At 33.3% G+C, this 23,353-nt stretch overlaps 2 protein-coding genes across 7 annotated transcripts; both read right to left on the reverse strand.

Annotated features, from left to right (window-relative positions):
* Positions 1 to 2,105: 2,105 nt before the first annotated feature.
* LOC133778584 (dolichol-phosphate mannose synthase subunit 3-like) lies at positions 2,106 to 6,203 on the reverse strand. The gene is made up of 4 exons (XM_062218556.1): positions 5,909 to 6,203; positions 3,337 to 3,466; positions 3,134 to 3,241; positions 2,106 to 2,311 (listed from the first exon to the last, which is right to left on the reverse strand). The coding sequence occupies exons 2-4, from the start codon at positions 3,436 to 3,438 to the stop codon at positions 2,249 to 2,251; spliced, it is 273 nt and encodes a 90-aa protein (XP_062074540.1). The 5' UTR covers positions 3,439 to 3,466; positions 5,909 to 6,203; the 3' UTR covers positions 2,106 to 2,248.
* A 2,058-nt stretch (positions 6,204 to 8,261) lies between these two features.
* On the reverse strand, positions 8,262 to 14,952 carry LOC133778585 (uncharacterized). 6 transcript variants are annotated; one of them, XM_062218562.1, is made up of 12 exons: positions 14,623 to 14,952; positions 13,342 to 13,491; positions 13,085 to 13,143; positions 11,890 to 11,965; positions 11,428 to 11,609; positions 11,253 to 11,302; positions 11,087 to 11,156; positions 10,882 to 10,987; positions 10,678 to 10,744; positions 10,386 to 10,461; positions 8,772 to 9,061; positions 8,262 to 8,620 (listed from the first exon to the last, which is right to left on the reverse strand). In XM_062218562.1, the coding sequence occupies exons 4-12, from the start codon at positions 11,904 to 11,906 to the stop codon at positions 8,537 to 8,539; spliced, it is 942 nt and encodes a 313-aa protein (XP_062074546.1). In that variant the 5' UTR covers positions 11,907 to 11,965; positions 13,085 to 13,143; positions 13,342 to 13,491; positions 14,623 to 14,952; the 3' UTR covers positions 8,262 to 8,536. The 6 variants fall into 6 exon arrangements, with proteins under 6 accessions (XP_062074546.1, XP_062074542.1, XP_062074544.1 ...); XM_062218558.1 differs by having other exon boundaries at positions 13,342 to 13,527; XM_062218560.1 differs by having other exon boundaries at positions 13,355 to 13,539.
* Between the last annotated feature and the right edge of the window lie 8,401 nt (positions 14,953 to 23,353).

The raw sequence follows: 23,353 nt of genomic DNA on the forward strand, positions 1-23,353 counted from the left end.
TAGCCATCGTCAATTGTGGACGAACATACATTATATAGGCATTTGTGAGGAGGCCTTTCTTGATCGAAAAAGTGTGAAACCAACAGTGCTAACCAAAAGATGAACATATATATATATATGATAATTTTTTTTTTATAAGTGCTTCACTTTAAGCCTTACCAGTAGGGCTCTCAGTATTTCTCGATCCGTGAATAGTTTTCGGAGCGACTTTTTTTTATGACCGTGTATATTGTAGCTATTTAAAGTATGCTGCAAATTTTTAGAAAATTTCAAATAGTTTACAATACCGAAAACTAGGTTCAAACATGTTTTCTACGCGCATAAAAAAAAATGAATCACGCGTGCAACATGTTTAAACCTAGTTTTCGGTACTGTAAATTATTCGGAATTTTTTAAAAATTTGCAGATTGCTCTAAATAGCTACAATATACACGGTCATAAAAAAAAAATCACACCGAAAACTGTTCACGAATTGTAAACGCTGAGAGCCCTACCAATAAGGCTTAAAGTGAAACCCGTGTAGGATCTTCTATGTATATATACGTAATATTATTTCATAAATTTTACGAAAATCCGATCAAAAAATGTGTTTGACAGAGAGATTTCTAACTATTGATCAACTTTGATTTTGATAATTTTGAATAAATATTATTTGTTGTGATGAAATTAATGCATGGATCCAATTTGTCGGCGGATGAGGTAATTAAGAATGAAACAATTAAGGACCCCACTAAGCCAGCATGACAGCTAATTATACTAGTAAATTATCATCATTACATAAACGTGTACTTACTCTCTTAAAAGCTGAAAAACATTGTAAAAGAAAACTGAAATTAACTCTCAAATAATCATTTGATCTCAAAGTTAGTAACTTACCATCATATCATACCAATCAAAAAAGAAAACCAAATAATTACAGCCTCACTAATCCTCATTAGTCATTACTTACATGATTAACTATTCGATTAAGCTAAAAGTGCCTAGAGTGAGTGAGTGCTCTTGGTTGGGATTAGCCAATGAGAATAAGACCCAACAACAAGAACTATAAAAAATGTGTGATGATATCTGAACCAAAAATATGTACTCAAACATTACACACGACACTACTTTTTAAAACAAGGTCTCGTTTCCATTTATTGGATTTTTTCCACAGGGATGACCCCACTCCTCACCTTGGCCAGAGGAGTTCCTCACAGCCAGTTTCCATCTTATCTGGTTGTTCAAAGCCTGCCTACTTTTGATAACATGAGATTCAAGACCCCTTTTAATAAATACGATTGATTATACTAAACTACCAATGTATATTTTAAGTGCACATATTATTAATCATAAAAATTGTTATACCACAAAAAATAAAAGTATTATAATTTGTATAATGTATTTTACTAATCTAAGCTGCATTGTTATTTTAATTTACATTTTATAAGAAGGGTAAATTAAAAATTAGTTTAGCAAGTTAACTAGTTCATTTTGCTAGTTGAGTTTGACACTAATTTTGCATTGGATAGGTGCAAACCTTATAGAAATACTAAAAAAAAATTGAATTAAATTTATTATAATAATATATAAGGGAATTCTTTTACAGGGACTTCACTTTAAGCTCTACCGGTAGAGCTCTCAGTATTTACAACCCGTAAATAGTTTCGACGACCGTGTATATTGTAATTGTTTGAACCTAGTTTTCGGTACTGTAAATTATTCGAAATTTTCTGAAAATTTACAAGATGCTCTAAATAGATACAATATACACGGTCATAAAAAAAAATATCGTCGAAAACTGTTTACGAATCAAGAAATTCTGAGAGCCTTGCCACAAAATAATATATTATGCATAATATAAGAATTATGCATAATATATATTATGCTTTGAAATGAATTGTCTTTTCATTTACAAATATACTATATTCTTTTTGTTATGAATTAACGTACCAGAATTTAAATATATGACGAGCTATAAATCATTAAATGTTTATCTTTACAACACATTTTATGGACTATATGAATAAATTTGCACAAAAATGTTTATAACTTCTTACAAATTATGTAATGTGGTGATTGCTACTATTTTGTAAATTTAAAATTTTGATATTGCATCAAACAAAAGATAAAAAAATTTGTTTATATTAATCACAATAAATCAAAAGACCACAAACCCTTTTTCTATTGTAAATTCATTAAGTCGAGTAAAGTTAAAAGGAATTCCTTGTTGCTTTTGGATTGTTTTGATTTGTACAAAGTCACAATAAAGTCAATTTGAACAACCCACGTCAACATTTCTTTGCTTCAGAAACTCCTTGGCCTCTACTATGTCCTATAATACAACACATAACAAACAAATCAAACCAACAATTAAGAAATATATATATATTTTTTCTTTTCAATTTTAAATTTCATCATTTTTTTTAATTAAATAGGATCATGCAATGTCTAAATATAACATTAAATTTGACATAAAAATTACATAATTGTTAAAACAGTGTTGAATAAGAGATGCATTGCTATATTTTAGCATTTTGCTTTTTTTTTAAATTCCAATAATTCAAATTTGGCACAATATATTGCATGACATAACAATAAATAAACTTTTTAATTATAATATTGCCATTAATTAAAAAAAATTTGAATAAACTTCTCATTCTCCAGTGACAATATTATAATTAAAAAAAATTAATTTATTGTGACCAACGAGCCAACTTTTTTTTAAGTATAAAATCCTAAAACATAGAGCGGCATCAATTATCTAACACTCATTTAAAACAAAAAAGATAGTAAAATTAATTTTCTAGCATTTGCAAAACAATTATTTATCTAAGAATAACAAACAAGCAAATTGCACACCCTTTTTAAACACTATGATGTGTAATTAATCTCAACTACACAATTAAAAGTAATGTAGTCCCTACTAAAAAATTTCTATAGTTGAAATTAAATACACACCATAGTGTGTAAAAGTAGGTGCAATTTGAGTGTGTATCTAATCTAGCTTAACTCTTCTTTAAAACATGTTTAACTAAATATGAAGGAACCAAAATGATGATTCCTTTTGAAAACATGTTATAGCAAACTATATCCACCAAGAAGGTGAGAGACTCATCAGCACTGTACAAGTTGAGCATTATAAGAAGTTCAATACCTGCTGTAGTAGTACAGCTTCTTGAGGACAAGTTGGAAATTGCATAAGACCAACTCCAACCATTAACAGACCATAGCATCCCAGAGAGACAATGAAATAGAGAGGTGGCTGGGAATAATATGATATTAACAGCTTAAAACTAAGCATTAAATTTATTAATAGTGACAAGTGAAAGTAATTGACTAAAATGTTATATAACTCACCAACCAAGTATAGCTACGAGGAAGAATAGATGCCTGCAAGAGTCCAATCCATAAAGCAGATATGGTTACCAGAATTGTTATGATCTTTACAATATGCTTCATCCTTTTATGATAAGATGACTCCTGCCTCCTACAACACCAGATTTACTAAAACCCATGAACTAAACAATACATATACACCACAATTGAAAGGATTCAAATGTTGCTGTCAAATTTTGTGTCACAAAATGGTGTCTAACCAATTATAGATGGGCATTTGTAATATTTAGCTACATATAATATATCCGACTTTTTTTATCCAAATATCAGTAATTATTAATATCTAACCAATAAAATGAATGAATAGAAAAATTTGAATCCCAATTGAAAATACAATATTCTCAAATATGGAGTGAATGAGAAATTGTTTCTTAAAGTGAGCTATAAGAAAAGATAAAAGAATACGAAATTTTAATAGAATCTCAAATGAAAAAATGAGCTCATCTTTATTCTTCTTTTAAAATTACAAAATGAAGGATACGAGTACCACATGTTCTACAAATCCCTTCTTGTTCCCTTGAACAATACTCTTTTTTTTCACACTATTTGATTCCTTAAACTTAATGTTATAACAACAGTAAAAAATGACAACAACAAATTCATCCCGGGTTTATACATGAAACCACTAGTTATGACAATTATCATTAAATTGAATTTCAACATTCCACCACTCATGAACCTCTTACTAACATACATTTTACTGTTGGACAAAATTAACGATGTCACATAAGAGATATAATGGTGGAATATTCAAATTTAATGTAATATAAATTATCAAAAATACAATCAATAAAGCTAGCAGCTTCATATGGTGCAGAGAACAAAAAAAATCTTCTTTTATAATGTCCAAGTACAAGGAGAACAAAGGCTGACTTGTAGAACATGTGGGATTCCCATCTCCTTTTGATTGTGTTTAAAGAAGAATAAAGAATGTTGTTTGATTTAATCAAAATGTTACATTTTTTATCATCTCCTATAGCTCACTAGAAAATAATTTTTCATCACTTTATTTCCATTTCAAGCATATTAAGATTAAGATTCAATTTTGATGCACTCTGTCACGGAGGGAAACACAAACTTACAAAGTTCACAATAATACATACTGAATCTTACTCATTCCTATCTCAAAATACCAAGTTTTAAAAGCATTTATTTTCCACCGAATGTATCTGCTTCCATGTGTAACTACCTATCTATCCATACTGAAACAATCTCATAAATTGCTGGTATTCAATTCCTAGAAGTTATCCAGTTCACCAAGCACTAAGCAAAAGAAAACAAAAATAATGTCCTCGAGAAATGCACTAAATGAAAATAATCATTTGGTAGTTCTCCAGTTCACAAAGTTCACTAAACACTGAGCCAAAGAAAACAAACAATTTTCCTAAAGAATTGCACTAAATGAAAATAATCATTTAGCGATTCTCCGATTCACAAAGCAAAAGAAAACAAACAATTTTCCCTCAAGAAATGCACTAAATGAAAATATCAGTGTGTAGATAGCTGCCATTAGAAGAGATGGATTATATGTGTAATATATTAATATACCCGGAAAAATCAAAGCCTTTGCAATTTCCCAACATAACTTGGCAGTTTCAGATTTCATAAGAAAAAAGCTGCTTAGATATCTAATCAATAAAACTAGCCCAGTCCTCTCATGATTACAAGTTCCTGGTATCTCACATGAACAATAGAAAAAGATACATTTACATATGCTATTATACAACACTGCAGCTTTGGTATGCATGATCATTTAAAATCAAAGCACCAAGAAATAAGCAACCCAACTCAAAAGGCAATGATGCATACTAAGATGTGAATATCAAGTGTGATTTTACCACTCATAGCCTCTCCAATTCAAAGAAAAACTAAGACTATAGCAAAAAAACCATTGGTGCTGCCATCAGAAGGGATAAGTTATGAAGTTGTTCTCATAATCCCAGTGTGATAAAGTGCTGGGAATCAAAGCCCTTGCGCAATTTCCCAACATCACTTGGCAGATTGAACTGAACATGAAATCAGCCATTATTTTAAGATACAGAGATATGTAACCAATGATCCAAAGAAACTCCCATTCAACCATGCATAAAAGCATGATTTTTAAGTGCCCATCCTCATCCTTTTCCAATCCAACCAACCAACTTAATTATTTTGTCTATATTTCAACCAGTCCAATTATAGGTTTGAATTTTAAACATATGAAAACGACCCATCATTAGCATTTAGCAAATTTGTAGGCTGCATTTGGTATTGACCCTTAAACAGGGAAAATTTCCCACAAAAATAAAAAGGAGAAACTAAGTAAACATAGCATCCACACTAATCACAAATAAACATCTTTATTTAAAGCCGTAAGAACACCGAATTCAATCTTCTACAGAAAATAACCAATAGAGAGAATCTAATCACTGTGGAAGGCAAAATAAAAATGAAGAGAGCAGATGAGTTAGCAAATATTGAAAAATGCAAATGCCCTAATAGCATCAATACATTTGCCCATTTCTCAAAACAATAAACTTATACACATATATACCTGGATGGCTGAATGGAGGACGGAAGACGGAGGCGGCGGCCCTAAATCTAACGGTTTTGGTGAAGACCTTGATGGAGGAAGCAATATGGATCGATTAGAGGAAGAAGGTGCTACGGACTGAGTGAGGGAGACAGCGAGTATGAGAGGGTGGCGGAGTGAGAGAGGGTGGCAGAGATCGAATGAAAGATGGTGGGGAGTGAAGGAGATGGCGCAGGAGAAAAGTTGGACCCCGTGTAGAGAAGGAGATAGAAAACCCTAACAAAATGTGGGCTGGGTTTTGTCAACAATTTTTTTTTTTTTTTTTTAAAAAAAGTCAAGAAAATTGTTTTCACAATGTAAAGATAGATGCATTGTAATTAAATAACTGTAAAAAATATATATATTATTTATTAGTAATGATATTTGACCCAAAATATTACCTCCAACACAATGTGGACATTTTGAGTGCTTGTATCATTATTCATTATTTAAATATAAACTTAAATTTTTTTTTAAACTTTCTTTTATATCATTATTTATATATATATATAAAGTATAATTTTTTATAGGAGTTTCACCTTAAGTCTTACTAATGAAACTCTTCAATATTTTCGACTTGTGAACAGTTTTTGGTGCGATTCTTTTTATGACCGTGTATATTGTAGTTGTTTAGAGCATCCTACAAATTTTCATAAAATTCCGAATAGTTTATAGTACCAAAAATTAAGTTCAAATATATTGCTTTAAAAATTAGTTACGTGTACAACAATATGTTTGAATCTAGTTTTTGGTACTGTAAACTATTCAGAATTTCTAAAAATCGCGCAGATGCTCTAAATAGCTACAATATACATGGTCATAAAAAAAAATCGCGCCAAAAACTGTTCAAAAGTTAATAACACTGAGAGTCCCACTGATGGGACTTAATGTGAAGCACTATATAAAAAATTCCATATATCTAGATAACTTAATAGAAGAAGGGATATTTGGGTAGTGATAATAAAGACAAAAAATTTCATTATAGCCGTATATACAACTAAAATATATATGACACCTATTCTAAAAACTATATATTGCGTGAAGATGTTTAGAATGCTGTTGATTGGTTTAATACTGAGTTTGACTGGATTCTTTCAGAATTTTTTTAAAATAGTTATCCATCTAAAAAGAATTACACAATTAAATTAATAACATACAACATATAAAAAATTGCTGATAACAAATTGAGAGGTGACTCTTCATTTTTTCAATAACAGAGAATTTTATATAATATACATTGATTATATTATATTATTCGTAATTGTAAATGCACAATATACATTATATTGTATTAAGTATACGAGGTCATTTTTGCATGGATGCGGTAAGTCATTCTTCTTTTTTGTTTTTTTCTTAATTTGTTTTTTATGTTAAATAGTATATATATATATGGGTGCATTCTTAATGGTTACTACCCATGGATGGTTACATTAATATTAACCATTAGATTAAGATCAATAGTTCATATTTACAGTTGTTAATTAATATTTCTAAAAATAAATTTTGATTTTTTCAAATTTTTGGAAGGATTAGCTGATGAAAAACGTATATTTATTATGAAAATATAATATTATAAATTTTTCAAATATATGTCAATTTCTAAATATAATTATTATCTATCATTAGTTGGAAACAACATTAATTATGGCAAAAAAATAACTAAATTCAAAATTAATGTAGAAAAAAATATATTTACCTGCTGGTGACTTGCTATACCAAGTCACTATGTTGCCACATCATCATAATTGTTAGTACCTATTTATGGGTAGTAACCATTAAGAAATCTTCCATATATATATATATATATATGATATAAACTGAATTATATTATGTTATTCGTAATTGTATATGCATAATATACATTATATTGTATTAAGTATATAGGGTTATATTATATTAACACTGGTACCGGGTTGCTCGTGCCTTTGGCACGAGCCACTCTCACTAGTATATATATATAAACACATGTGATACTCTTACAAATTTGGAATTTGATCATGAAAAACCAAAATATTGAGTTTGAATCATAATAATATATAGAAATCCCGAGCAATTTAAAAACTTTCTTTGCCTTTCCCAAAATTCCCAATTCATCAACTTTACTTTTGTTTTTCCTTTCTCCATCATCAAATTGCATTTATAACCTTCCCAAGCCTTTTTTTTCTTGTTTGAGGGAGCCTTTACCGAGTTCACTCTTGAAAATGTTTTTGAAATTAATATTTAAAAATGTCTCCGGTTCTCGAGGAATAAATGACGATCTCCCTTTGTAACTAAACACTTTTTTGAGACGATACTGTTTTCTGAATTTCATAGTCAAAGTTTATTTCCATTGGAGTAATGATATGAAAAGATGTTGGTTAACTTTGATATTAGTTAGAGTCGTCAACAAGTGGGAAAACATAATAGCAAAATCTATAAAGGCCACCTCTCATTAGCCATTTCATTCTCCACTAGCTAGCTTTTTTTCCTAAATGTACCAAAGACAAGAAAATTGTGAAAAAGTTCCACAAACAAACCAAAACTATGACACTTTCCAAAAATCTTTTTAAGGGTTTTCTCATCAAAGGAATATACATCTATAAATAAGACAATTCCCTCAGAAGAACAAAACTAATCAACTTCCATTCCAGAAATGGTTTCATCTAAAATCATCTGCAGTTCCTTTACTCTTTGTCTAGTCAAAGCAATGCAATCCTGCAACCACATCAGAATCTTGTTTATCAAACCAAAAACCTCACTCTTTACTTTAGGTCCTCAGTGCATAACACAAAATTGCTTCAAATTTCATAGTTAAACATGGAACGTGCAATTGAACCCGTCAGATTATTTTTAAGGCTAGACTAACCTGAACAGACGATGTATGGGCGAGAGCTGGTCCGCCTGGCTTGTAAAGAGACACGAGTTGGTCAGAAGAATCCAAAACCACAGTTACAAGAGTATCCATGATTGACTCTTCCTCTGCAGTAGGATCGGCCAATATGTAATTCTTGTGAAGTAAGCATGTTAACGAAAATGGAATCCTGCTTAATTTGAGTTTTCTTCTCTCTTTATTTACTACAGCTCTTCCTTCATCTTCTTCCTCTGAGACAACACTCACCTTTCCATCATCATTCATAGAAACTACAGGAATCTGCACTGCAAGGCATGGAAATAACAAAGATAAAGGGATGGTTGTCCGATAGCATAAATTCGAAGTTCAATTAGAGTTAATGTTGAAATTTAATTTAAGAATATATATATTTATTATTTAGAGCAATTAGAAAGGACTCCTTCATATCTAAGTCTTATTTCCTTTTCTGTATACATATTTACACTTTTTCTTTCTCAAAAAATATAAACTACGTCCAAGAATAGATATCTCTAAAAAGCAACGATTTCCTTACACTAAACTAATTTCACAAAAGTTTGAAGATTTAGGAAAAGTTATATTATATAATGAGGACTAAAATCCTCCCCTTCCACACACTCACACACCCAACCACTTGAGCAAGAAGAAAAAGTTACATTAATCCCTAGACTTGAAATCCATCTAATTGATGTATACTATCCTTCTAGCGGTCAAACCTGGAGGTGAAGAAACTTCATATACAAAAAATAAATAAATAAACATAGATGTGACATTCAGATTGAACGTGGTTCAACTTTTGGTGTAAGTCCTCATTCCAAGATGACTACACAACACCATGCATAGAGTGAAGACATTGTAAATCATTGGCTAATACAACTCACACCTAAAAAATAAAAATAAAAATAAAAATCTCCCCAGAAATTATAAAGCTATGTCCTAGAGGAAACTCAATCAAAACTCTCGAACTGTCCTTTTTTGTTTTCACTGGGATGGCTTTGGATCACACTTCCATTGGCAGCAGAATCTCCTATATATACAAGACCTTAAACTTGGATAGAATTTTTTTAACTTGACCCCAAATAATAGAACTCCACCAGCTTTCTGCTGCCTTTACAGAGATCTAAACTTTGAGGCCAAGCCAAAAGATGTGTTTGATGTTAAGGGAAGCACGGTGAAACACCAAACGTGGGTTAGAAGATGGCATTTGTCGAAGATGAGGGGAAGTCTATCAAATGAACCAATACCATGGAGCACATATGGTTCTTAGTTTCATGAACATAGGTGGAACCCAGTGAAATTATCGTGAGTGTGTTTCTTCTTTGCAATTAGATTTATTGAATCTTGTGTAAGATTGGAATTTCTGCACCAACATACTAATATCTAGAAAAAATGGGTTCAAACAAAATCGTAAAAATACCAAGTTTGTAAACAGAATTCTCAGCTATACTATTCAAGGAGGCTGAAAAAATCTAACCAATATACCAATTTTATCCTAACCTTAATTTAGATTTTTGTTGGTGGATGTTAACCTTGTATTAGCATTGTATCCCAAATCTTTGCATAGTCTAGGTTACTAATGATAAAATATCATGGAGAGGATATAATACTTACAATGAGAAAATGCAGCAACAGCTGATAGCAAAGCAGCATCAAAAAGAGCACCATCAGCATCCAAACAATATATATCCTGAACAAGAAAAACCACAATATTTTGTAATGATGCATCTATTCAAGACAATATAATCATAGAAGGAAATTCATCCTTTGGCAATGAAAGTTGGTTAGGAAAAATCGTGGTTGACAAAACATTTGAAAGCCAAAATTGTAAAATGCACTTAACACAAAAGATACAGAACAGATCAAATTATAAGTAAATGTTATCAAATTTGAGGTAAAGCATTACCAAGTAGGCCATCCAAGCAGCCTTTCCACTAACCAATGATAAATCTTTCAAATCAATCATGCCAGAACTGCAACAACCAAGGCACATATAAAAAAACATGATAAAGTTATTAGAACATCCCGCAACCAAAGATACACGAATCTAACAAAGATTCCACAAAACAAATTGAGCAAAAAATTATGAGTAGAGAAATATTTTACATGCCTTAATATAGTATCAAACAACTGCTTCGACACAACTGGTGCTGCCTCAGCTGGCCTACCTGGCCTGACAAGGGGAGAGCATATGGGAGGCATGTGGAATTCAACAGCTGAAAATTGCAAACTAAACATTGACACCTGAAAAACTAAAGTGACAGAAAATGTAATGGACAATAGGAGAGACGATATACTAGCTGTGCAAACTCAACCTATGCATCCCTCATCTGGTGACTCTTTTGAAGGGGTCATGACTTCCATTTTTATGGCAGCCAACATGGTCTACACAATAAAAAAAAAACCCGGGTTACAAAACTCATATTTCAACTATAACAACTAACCTAACAAAAAATAAGAGCAAGAGATAGACGCAATCACAGTTAAACCAATCTTTGCTAATGCTGATCCATTAGCAGATGCAACCGCACCTACAATGAAAGGGTAAGCCAAGTTATTAGTTAGAAAGTTTCATCAACTAAAGTTAAATGCAAATAGGAAAATGAACAAATATACACATTTAAATATACATATATAAGAGTTCATTTCAACAAACCTAGAGCTAAAGTTGAATCCCTGGCTCTCCCAAGAGCTCTACCATCAGGTCTTATAGATTCTGTGAGATGACGCTCAAAGAAGCGAAGAGGGAAAAGGCGTTTGAAAGCATCAACCTCCATTTCTGATGACAAATCCCCAGAAGAATTTGGGTGCCCAATTCCCTCAGCTCCATCTTGTGCACTGAATCACAATAGTAAAAACACAAATGCTATGAAATGAGGCATTTCTCAAATGCTATGAAAATTTCTGTTTATTCTTTTCTGTCACAAAGCCATACCTAATAAATCAAATTTATAGAAAAATAAAAACAAAAATGAATATTCACACAAAGAACAAAGCAATGAATCCCATTGCACTATTGCAGAGTAAAAAAAAACTCAGAGACTGTACTCCGACAGTATATGCATGCATATATATATATATGGAGAGAGAGAGAGAGAGAGAGAGAGTTTAGGCTTACTGTGAGTGAGAGACCATTGTGAGTCGAAGGCCGGTCACCAGGAGGAAAGACGAGGCAGCGTACTAATGTGGAAGAACTGTAATTTGTAATTTAAAAAACCAAATAGTATTAAAATGGAAGAAAAACTCCTATTCACAAGTGTGACCAAATAGTCTATATTTATAGAGTTTTGGATCACTACTTAACTTTCAAATTTCTATAACCCATTAGCTGTTACCAATGATACTTAGAACAACATAAATGCAACAAGTCAAAAAAACAAAAAGGACAACAATAACAACCACGAACATTTAATCTCACAGAAAGATAATTTCCTTTAACTTAATATATAAAATCATATAGATAATAGATAATCATTATATAGATAATTTATTTTAAAACACTAAATAATGTATCCATTCTTTATTTTTCCCATTTTGAGTTAGCTTTGGGTGTATAGAATCGTTTATGTTTTGAATAATATATAACTAATTTTAATACAGATATGTTAAAAAAAATGTTAGAAATGATCTTGCAGAAAGTTATGCACAAATAAAGAACTTAAATTATTCTATCTAATTTCTACTTAAAAATTAATAAATAATAGTAAGCTGAAGACATACCGAAAACATAATCTATATTTACAAGTTAATAGATATGGTACTTCTAAATTTGTTCTAACAAGCATTTTATCAAACAGATTATGTCCATATTTCTATATATTTTAGGATATAATCAAACCTGAATTTTAAAAATCCAATTAAACAAAAAGATATAATAATATAGGAATAACCAAAGACAAACAAGAAAACAATGAGCCATTCTTTTTTCGTTCAAAAACTTTAGAAGAATTATATATATATAAATATATACACATACACACAAGGGAGAGGACAAAATGAAAAAAAAAAAAAAAAAAAAACACAACAAAGCCAAAACATTTTTCATTCCAAAAAACCAGAGAAAAGAGACAACATTGGGTAAAAAAATAGAAAATGTGCCCCAAAATTAAAGAAACGAATTGCAAAAATAAGAGAAAGACATAAATAAAATTCTTAACCTGTGCAAAAGAATGAGCAGTGGTCTATCCTTAGATTTTCAGAAAAGTGCAAATTTGAGATAATGTATCGGAACCACAACCAAACACAAAAAGAAATTTCAAATCTCATTGACAAAAATAAACTTAATAAATATATTTATACATATACTATTTTACCAGTGAGCAAAAGAGAACAGTCAAAGAGGTAGAGATTGAGAGCCAAGAAAAACGCAAATCTGAAGAAAAAAAATCAAGAAAATCAAAACAAGATAAAATGCAAATCCTTAGCTTTTAGAAAAATGCAAATCTGAGACCCAAAATACCAACTCCCACCAACAAACAGATTAGCTTATATATATATATATATATATATAAAAAAATATATGTATATATTAAATAGAACACGCCACCACCGGAGACAATGCCATGCATACCACAGCCACAGACCCAGTGATGATGACAGCGAGATGAAGGGGTAGCGGAGTCTGGAGAACGTCGAGATAGAGATAGTTCAGAACTGAAGTGAGTCCGGAGACTGAATCCAGGAGCTGCGTCGTCAACCACGGGAGCCACCGAGCCAGGAGCTGCGTCAACCACGTGATCGGGCCACAGGGCAGGAGCTGTGTCAACCACTGACAGTAATTATTAATATCTAACCAATAAAATGAATGAATAGAAAAAATTTGAATCCCAATTGAAAATACAATATTCTCAAATATGGAGCGAATGAGAAATTGTTTCTTAAATTGAGCTATAAGAAAAGATAAAGGAATATGAAATTTTAATAGAATCTCAAATGAAAAAATGAGCTCATCTTTATTCTTCTTTTAAAATTATAAAATGAAGGATAAGAGAGTACCACATGTTCTACGAATCACTTCTTGTTCCCTTGAACAATACTCTTTTTTTTCACACTATTTGATTCCTTAAACTTAATGTTATAACAATAGTAAAAATGGCAACAACAAATTCATTCCGGGTTTATACATGAAACCACTAGTTATGACAAATATCATTACATTGAATTTCAACATTCCACCACTCATGTACCTCTTACCAACATACATTTTACTTTTGGAAAAATTAAGATGTGAATCTCATGTGTGATTTTTACCACCCATAGCCTCTCCAATTCAAAGAAAAACGGAATCGCTATAGCAAAAGAAATTGGTGCTGCCATCAGAAGGGATAAGTTATGAAGTGTTCTCATAATCCCAGTGTGATAAAGTGCTGAGAATCAAAGCCCTTGCGCAATTTCCCAACATCACTTGGCATTGAACTGAACATGAAATCAGCCCTTGTTTTAAGACAGAGAGATAAGTAACCAATGATCCAAAGAAACTCCCAGTCAATAATGCATAAAAGCATGATTTTTAGGTGCTCATCCTCATCCTTTCCCAATCCAGCCAACTTAATTATTTTGTCTATATTTCAACCAATCCAATAATAGTTTGGAATTTTAAACATTTGAAAACGACCCATCATTAGCATTTAGCAAATTTGTAGGCTGCATTTGGTATTGACCCTTAAACAGGGCAAATATCCCACATACACACTGATCACAAATAAATATATTTTTCTTCAAGTTGTAAGAACACCGAATTCAATCTTCTATATACAGAATATATATTATACATACAGAATTCAATCTTCTTTAATAGAATATATACAGAATATATATATAAAGGAGAAGAAAGAAAACAGTGACCACTCACCTCACGATACTCACGACCGAGACCGATTGGAGACTAAAGCCAGGAGCTGCGTCGTCAACCACGTGATCGAGCCACGGGGTCAGGAGCTGCGTCAACCACTGACAGTACCTCACCGCGCCTGAAGCCAGGAGCTGCGTCAACCACGGGAGCCCTTCGCCTGCCGGCTGGAGCTGAGTCCGAGAGTCACGACCGAGACCGACTGGTGACTGGAGAGCTTCGACCGAAGCAGGGAGTACCTCACCGCGCCTGAAGATTGATCGAAATCAACTGCCTCTCCGCCTGCCTCCGCCTGGTGCACAATCTTTTTAGTTTTAGGGTTACTATTTGTTCAATATATGTTATAATATTACTCGTGGCTGATTGGCCACTGGGCGGATTGGGCAGGTTATAACACATTTTTATCCGTTCAAAAAAGATAATCGGTTAGCAAAAGTAAATTAAGAAAAAAAAAAAATTTATCCTGTCGAATAATTTGGGTGGGTTGGTCGGGTTAACCCATCCAAACTGAAATGGTATTTTTTTTGGGCGGGTTGGTCGGGTCAACCCGCCCAAACAAAAAGTGGTTTTTTTTTTTTTTTACATTTTTGTAATTTTTTTCTTTTAAATACTAGTACGAATAGTGTGAAGTTTATCTTTTTAAGCTTAAAACAATATTTTAAATTTATAGTAAAAAAATTAATTAATTTATATATTTATTTGAATATATTAAAAATAATAAATTCTTAATTGGGCGGGTTGGGTTATATTGGGCGGGTTGATAATTATTTTCAACCTGCCCAATGTAACAATTGGGCGGTTTAAATTTTGGTCGGTTTATTCGGATTGCGTTTTTTGGTGGTTTTTTCGGGTTGGTTTGGGCGGATTATTCGGGTTAGGCAGGTTGTAAAAATTTCTGCACAGCCCTAATATTACATATGTAAGTTTAAAATATACGGTGAATTAAATATTTATGGATAATATACGTGCGTATATATAAAAAAAAATTATATTTTTTTGGAACCTGTGCTTTGTTCTATTACTTGTTTGGACTTTGTGTTTTGATAAATTAATTTTTGGACTTATGTTTTGTAAAATAGTTAAAATAAATCTTAAACTCAATTTTGATGAAGAAAAAATTGAATATAATAACACAGATTTTAAGCATAATTATTTAATTTTTGTTCTGAATTGTTAGTTTGGTAAATTATTTGTGATTTTAGTTGAGAAAACATTGACCAAAATCGAGTTTAGGGTTCTATTTTAACCATTTTACAAAATATAGGGTCAAAAAGTAATTTATCAAAACACATGGTCCAAACAGGTAATGGAACAAAACACAGGTTCCAAAAAAGTATAAACCCTCAAAAAATCTTTTTTTTTTAGATTATTTAAAAATAATGCTACTATTTTTTTAGTTTCCAAAAATACATTTATCATTTTTTTAGCCTCCATCTCCTTTATCTCTCTACTATTTCTCTCTTTCGGGTCACCTTTATTTAGGGGTGATAATTTGGGTCACGACACGATTATGACATGACACGATTAAGGTAAACACGAACACAACACGTTTAATAATCGTGTCGTGTTTACCTTAATCGTGTCATGTCATAATCGTGTTATCGTGTCGTGTTGACATGTTTAATAATCGTATCGTGTTCGTGTTCATATTTTTGACACATTTAATAATCCTGTCGTGTTTGTGTTTACCTTAATCGTGTCGTGTTTGTGTTTACCTTAATCGTGTCGTGTTTGTGTTTACCTGTAACTCCCATTTCTTTCTACAAATACATTACAACAATTATGAAAAATAAGAGAAGATATTTTTTTTATTCATACTTTTGAGTGCATTACAATGCTAACCGAATGTTAGAGCTATTAAGTAAAGTGGAAGAATAACTAATGAATATGCAACTATAACATTCATGGGCATTTCATTAGTATAATACCCATAGAATGATGCTAAATACAAGCAAACAATCACTAAAGTTATGAAAAATAAAGAGAAATTCATGTTTTGATGATGACTTTTATCTAGAAGGTTAAGAGATGAAGAAGTTGTGCAAATAAATGGTTGAAGGAACAAGTATTTATAGGACAAAAACTAGCCGTTTATGACCGTTGGTGAATAGTGATCATGACCGTTGGGGGTATAGTTGTTTTCTATTATGGGATTTTAACAATTCTAAGTTGTTGTAGTAACCAACAGGTGGGAATAATTAATTTATGGGTGTTAGAGAAACATTTTCAGAAAAGTTTGTGAGTCAAAAATGTTAAACTAAGTAATATAAGAAGATTGGGAAATTTTCTTTTTTTTACTATTCACCGGGTACTATTCATAGTGGGTCCCACAGTGGGGTCCGCAAGGGTCCCACATCGAGGTCCACCCCATGGGTCCCACATGTTGATGCAGTAGTGATATAGTGATGACTTAAGCAAATTACTATGCTTGATATTTTGAATATTTTATTATTTTACTATGCTTGATATTTTTAATATTTTATTATTTTACTATGCAGCATAGTAACCCAATGTTTTCCTATAAATAGAGCCTTTCAGAATTCATTTTGAATTACGAAAAATCTTTCTTTCTCTCACTCTGCCTAAAATCTTCTTAACACTCTTTTAAAATTTTAAATCTCTAAAATCTAGGCGAAGTTCTGTTTGTAACGCTAGCCTACGAAGACCTTTTTGGGTAAGCTCCTTCCCGAGCCTTTCAGTTCAGTTATTTAACTATTTTTATATATAGATTATTTTATCATGCCGTTATAATGCCAAAATTTATATATAGATTATGCTACTATATTTAAAAATTTATATATAGATTAATTTACTATGTCGTTATAATGTCAAAATTTATATATAGATTATTTTATCCTGCCATTATAATGCTGAAATTTATATATAGATTATTTTACTATGCCGTTATAATACCAAAATTTATATATAGATTTCTTTACCATGTCGTCATATTTTACAATGCTAAAATTGAAATATGAACTATTTTTTTATGTATCCTCATAATACTAAACTTATATAGGCTATGGTCATACTTTGGACTATTATTATGGACTTTTATAACCTTATTCCCTATTATTATGAACAAGTATTATGACCTGGACTTTTTCGTATGACCATGACCACGACTTTTAGACCAAGACCTTGCCATGGACAAATATAGTATGACCATACGCCTGGACATAAAATAAGCAATAAAATAGGAAAAATGGGATAATAACAATTATAAGCTAACATTTCATAATGTAGATTTTATGTAAGTTAATAGTTTGTGTTTTTATCAGGAAGCTAACAATTTCGGTTGTTTTATCAAGACGCAAGGTAAGTAGAATCCTCATCTACAATACAAGCCTTTTATGTGTCTTATGTGCATTTATATGCTTTATATGTTATCCTGCCATGTTCGTATGCATAAGTTATTTTCAAGAATGTTATATTTATTATGCATAAGCACGCTTAATGTTCACAGACAAGTTACTGAAAGCGTTAAAGTAGAGGTGCTGCTTGGGAGACCTAAGTCCCAAATAAGTAAGGAGGGAGATGTAAGTCCCTATATAATGAATGTTTATGAGGGAGAAATTCCCTATTATCATGTTTATGTTCAGGTGGGAATGTGATTCCCTATGTAATGCCGGCAACAGCATCCTCTAGGGCCCAAAAGAAAGGAAAGTGAAAGAAAGAAAGAGAATACATAGCATGTTGCACGTTTATTTTAATGCATATGAGGTAGTTATTCTGCTTACTGAGCCTTAGCTCATCAGTTAATGTTTTGTATTGTAGGTAAGAGGCCCCAAATATAAATCGTTGATGAGTATACGTGGAGCCAACATGACTGTACATATGGGGCTGACCTGAAGGGAGTGGAGTTCTGCTATGCTATTTTATAAATAAACAAGAAACTTGGTTTTATTATATTTCATTAAAAGTATTTTGTGAACTTTATCATTTACTTAAAGCTTTAAAAAGTATTTCATGAACTTTGTAATTTACATAAAGCTTTTCAATTTATCAGTTGGATACATTTTCATTTCTACGTTAAGGTGTAGTAACGCCACGAAAATGATTTATAAAAGTATTAAGATTTGTATGTAAGATAAAGTTTTTATCTAGTTGTGAGTATTGTGTGGTTAAGGTTATAAACATTATTTATGTATTGTTTAATAAAGTTTTTGTAAATTCAGAATTTCAGTATTGTCATATTTAGGTTAAAATTCGTTTTTACTCTATATATATGTATGTTAAGAAAGGAGGTCGTTACATTACCTTAATCGTGTCGTGTCGTGTCATGATCGTGTCGACTCGAATCTGACACATTTACACGAATTGTCAGCCCTACATTTATTATTTGGAGTTATGACAGCCACCACCAAATCATCACCACCACCAAATTTATTTGAAAAAACATCTACAACTTTGGCATCCTCCTCTATTTTTTTCGTCTCTCTTAAAGTGTCAATGGAGACTAAAATAAAATGACTCATGATAGTTTTTGATGATATAAAACTTAAACCTACTAAAATTTCAATTAAGACACTAATTTATACATTTCGAATAGATCTGTGCATGATTTTTTGATATTTTTTCACAATTTTTTAGATCTGAAACTTAAAAATTTGCAGAAAACTCGATATACCTCGATAGAGCATTGAAACAACATCAATGGTGCATCGATCTTGCATCGAAAAAACATCGTTTTGGCCAAGAATCAAGTTTACGTGATTGCATCGAAAGAGTATCGAAAAAACATCGTTTTAGCCAAAAATAAAGATTTCATGATTGGATCGCAAGAGCATCGAAACAATATCGATTTTGTATCGTTTGATTTTTGGCCAAAACGATGCTTTTTCGATGTTGGTTCAATGCTCTTGCGATCCAATCATGAAAATTTGATTTTTTTTTTCTTCCAAAATGATGTTTTTTCTATGCAAAATTGATGCTGTTTTAATGCTCTTGCGATGTAATCATGAAAACTTAATTTTTGGCCAAACCTATGCTCTGCGAGTCTACACTGAAATTTGACGAAAACTTTGGAGATTCATATCTTTTCACTCAAATATTCGTTTCAAATGTTTTTTTTTTAATTTTGGTATTTTTTTCAAGATCTATAAGATTAGATCATGTAAAACCTTAAAATTTATAGGTAGAACATAAAATTTATAGAGAAAATGGAGGATGTTAACAGGAGGGGCAATTAGGTGCAATAATTACAAAATGCCATATTTTTTTAGTATAAATAGCTATGAGAGCATATATAATAATTAGTATGTATTATTATGCATAATATGTGATGTTTCCCTATTCATAACTTCTCAGTATTATAAACCACACTCCAGATACTAATAATAAAAATTATGGATTGAAAAGGAAAATCTATTGCTATAAATCTATTAAAGAAAATTTGAAATTTTTTTATTTTTCTAAAAGCATTTCAATTTCCAAATATAACTCATCTCTCATTGGTTGGAATCATCATTCCATATGACCAAAAAAATGAATTTAATGCTAAACAAAAAAGATACAAAAAATGAATATTTATTTATTGATGACTTGTTGTACCAAGTTACTATATTGTCGTAAGATCATGATTTATAGTAACCACATGCGTAATAACTATTAATAAATCTTCCATATATATAAAAATGAGAGTTCAAAAGATAAATACAAAACTCTTACGTGGATTATATAATTTTGTACTGATATTTATTTGTGCTTACTAAAGAACCAAGTAAATTTCTTATATTGTTAATTTAACTAACATATCGTCAACATAAACTTCCATGTTGTTACCTATCTGTTCGGAGAACATCATGTTTACGAGCCGTTGGTAAGTGGCTCCAGCATTCTTGAGTCCGAATGGCATGACATTGTAGAAATATAGTCCTTTGTCTGTCACGAAACTCGTATGCTCTTGGTCAGGGGCATGCATGGCAATTTGGTTATATCCAGAATAGGCATCTATGAATGACATAAGTCCATGCCCGGTTGTGGCATTTACGAGCTGGTCGATCTGAGGTAGGGGAAAGCATTCCTTAGGACAGGCCTTATTGAGGTCCGAGTAATTGATACAGGTCCGCTAGGTCCCGTTAGGTTTCAGAAACAGCACTGGGTTGACTATCCAATCGGGGTAGAAGGCATCCCATATGAATCGGTTTGCTTTCAACTTGTCGAATTCCTCTTTTAGGGCCTTCATCATGTCGTCATCCAGGAGTCTTCGCTTTTGTTGCTTCAGAGGGAAGCTTTTGTCAATATTCAAAGCATGGCTCACTACATTCAGATTTATCCCTACCATGTCCGAATGCGACCATGCAAAAACATCTTGGTTCTTTTTCAAAAAGCAAATTAATTGCTATTTCGTTTCTTCTGGAAGGTTTTTCCCTACCTTTACTATCTTCAGGGGGGGTCTGCTTCCTCGAGCCTGACCTCTTCGAGCTCTTCCAATGGCTCGAGGTCAGCTCTTTCCTCTATTCTTGGATCGATTTCTTCGTCTATCTCGAAGACTGTTCCGTCCTTATTCGGAATTATGACAAGTGTTTGTGCGCTTGTTTGTTTCTTTCCTCTAATGGAAATGCTATAGCATTCCCTCCCTGCTAGCTGGTCTCCCTTCAGTGTCCCGATGCCACTAGAAGTTGGGAACTTGATGGCCAAGTGCCTCATAGACGAAACTGCCCCCAGCCCTAATAGGGCGGGTCTCCCGAGCAACACGTTGTAGGCCGATGGTAGATCCACTACTACGAATTCCATCATCTTGGTTGTTGAGACTGAGAAGTCTCCCAAGGTAACGGGGAGTTCAATGGATCCCATACAGGCAATCCCTTCTCCTGAAAAGCGTACAATGTCGTTGCATAGGCCTTTAGGTCACGAAGCGCGAGTCCCGTCTTTTCTAAGGTGGCCTTATAGAGGATATTCACTGAGCTCCCGTTATCAACCAGGACTCGGTGGACCCTCTTATTCACAAGCTGGAGGGTGATGACCAGTGGGTCATTGTGAGGAAATTGGACATGGGACGCGTCGTCCTCAGTAAAAGTTATAGGTTGAGATTCAACCCTCTAGTATTTCGGAGCCCTGGGTTCGGGTTTGTAAGGGGACCCGTCACAATTTTCAACTCAGTCACGTATCGTTTTTGGGCGTTCCTGCCCGATCCTGCGAGATGAGGTCCCTCCGAGATGGTTACAACATCTTCTCCATCAATCGAAGGGGGTCTCTTGTCTTCCCTTGCTCGGGAGTTATTATTTTGGGTAGGTGGTGGTGCAGCTGCCCTTTGGCTGGTAGAAGCCTGATTGTGGTTATGGTTCCTCACATACTGCCTGAAGTACCCTCTTGAGATCAGACCTTCGATCTCGTCCTTCAGTTGCCTGCATTCATCGGTTGTGCGTCTGGTATCTCTGTGAATTCTGCAGTATTTACTGGAGTCTCTCTCTGATTTCTGGTTTTCATGGGGTCCGGATGCCTGAAAGGGACCTGGTTTTCATTAGCCAGGTAGATATTCTCCCGAGACTCATTGAGCTCAGTGTAGACCTTGTACACGGAGAAATACCTTTCCCCTTTCTTCTTCTTTCCCCCTTCCGCCTCGGGGTTACTCCCTTCATTCTTCTTTCTTTTGGAAGGGTTTTCCGCAGAGGGCTTCGAGGTTGATGGGTCTATCGAGGTCAAGGCAGAGTTTATGTTTGTCACTGTAGTTACGGGCTGAGAAGCCATATTCAGCGCTGACCTTGCCTCCTCTACATTGACGAATCTCTGAGCTCGTCGATTGAACTCGGTTATGGATCTCACAGGTTTCCTCTGCATATCTTCCCAGAGGGGGCTTCCAGGCATCACCCCGGCTCGGACAGCCATTAAATGGCCGCTATCGTCTACGTCACGAGCTCGGGCGACTTCCAAATTGAACCTTGTAAGGTAACTCTTCAACGTTTCATTTGGCTGTTGCCGGACATTGGTCAAGGCAGACGCCTCGGGCCTTATTCCGATCATGGATCTGAATTTCTTCTTGAAATCTTTAGATAATTGATCCCAAGAAGCAATCGAATGCCTTTTATATTTTTCGAACCAGTTTTTTGCTGGTCCTATGAGTGAAGCTGGAAACAACATGCATCTGAGCTCGTAGCCCACAGTACTTGCTCTCATAATAGTATTAAACGTACTTAAGTGACTGTACGGATCGAATTTCCCATCAAACGGTGGGACATCAGGAATCTGAAACCCTTGAGGAAACGGAGTGCTGGAAATTTGGGGGGCAAAGGGTTCGAGTTCCTCGTCAAACTCTTCGTCCCGATCCCAACCTCGTTCATTTTGTAAGAGCCTGAACGCTCTTTCCAGTTGATTAATCCTTTCTTGGACTGGATCCACGGGGGGTCTGACATGAAATTGGTTGTCATTGATCACAATTCCAGCTTCGCGCCTCCACATGGGATCCTTGCGTCCATTTAGGTGATCCCTCAGGTTTGGGTTCGAGGGGTTATTATTACCTGGTTCAGGTGTTCCCGTAAGTCTGGGTGGTCCCTTCGACTCCCAGTATTTCTGCATCCTCGGTCATACATACTGACCAATCTGGTGTCTCCTGATCCCTCGTTGGTAAGGCTCGCTGCGCAGTTGTTTCGAGATGGGTTCCTTTCTGGTTGTCTCGTCTCAATTGTGTGAGACCGAGACATTTAGCTTCTCGTAGGCTGGGCGTCTCTACGTTCTCTAGCAGTTTCTCCATTCCCAAGTTTCCACCCAGCTCGCCTTTCCCTATCACCCTGAG

The sequence above is a fragment of the Humulus lupulus genome, chromosome 5, assembly GCF_963169125.1.
Source record: "Humulus lupulus chromosome 5, drHumLupu1.1, whole genome shotgun sequence".
Taxonomy (NCBI): Eukaryota; Viridiplantae; Streptophyta; class Magnoliopsida; order Rosales; family Cannabaceae; genus Humulus; species Humulus lupulus.

What these genes read in the sequence shown, in the direction of transcription:
- LOC133778585 (XM_062218562.1), bottom strand. An exon ending in TTGTTTGATACTATATTAAG is followed by an intron (nt 10,745 to 10,881) that starts GCATGTAAAATA and finishes TGGTTGTTGCAG; the next exon opens with TTCTGGCATGATTGATTTGA. An exon ending in TGTTGCTGCATTTTCTCATT is followed by an intron (nt 9,062 to 10,385) that starts GTAAGTATTATA and finishes CATGCCTTGCAG; the next exon opens with TGCAGATTCCTGTAGTTTCT.
- LOC133778584 (XM_062218556.1), bottom strand. Translation starts at nt 3,438, where the DNA reads ATGAAGCATATTGTAAAGATCATAACAATTCTGGTAACCATATCTGCT. An exon ending in CTCGTAGCTATACTTGGTTG is followed by an intron (nt 3,242 to 3,336) that starts GTGAGTTATATA and finishes TATTATTCCCAG; the next exon opens with CCACCTCTCTATTTCATTGT. An exon ending in AAGCTGTACTACTACAGCAG is followed by an intron (nt 2,312 to 3,133) that starts GTATTGAACTTC and finishes GTTGTATTATAG; the next exon opens with GACATAGTAGAGGCCAAGGA.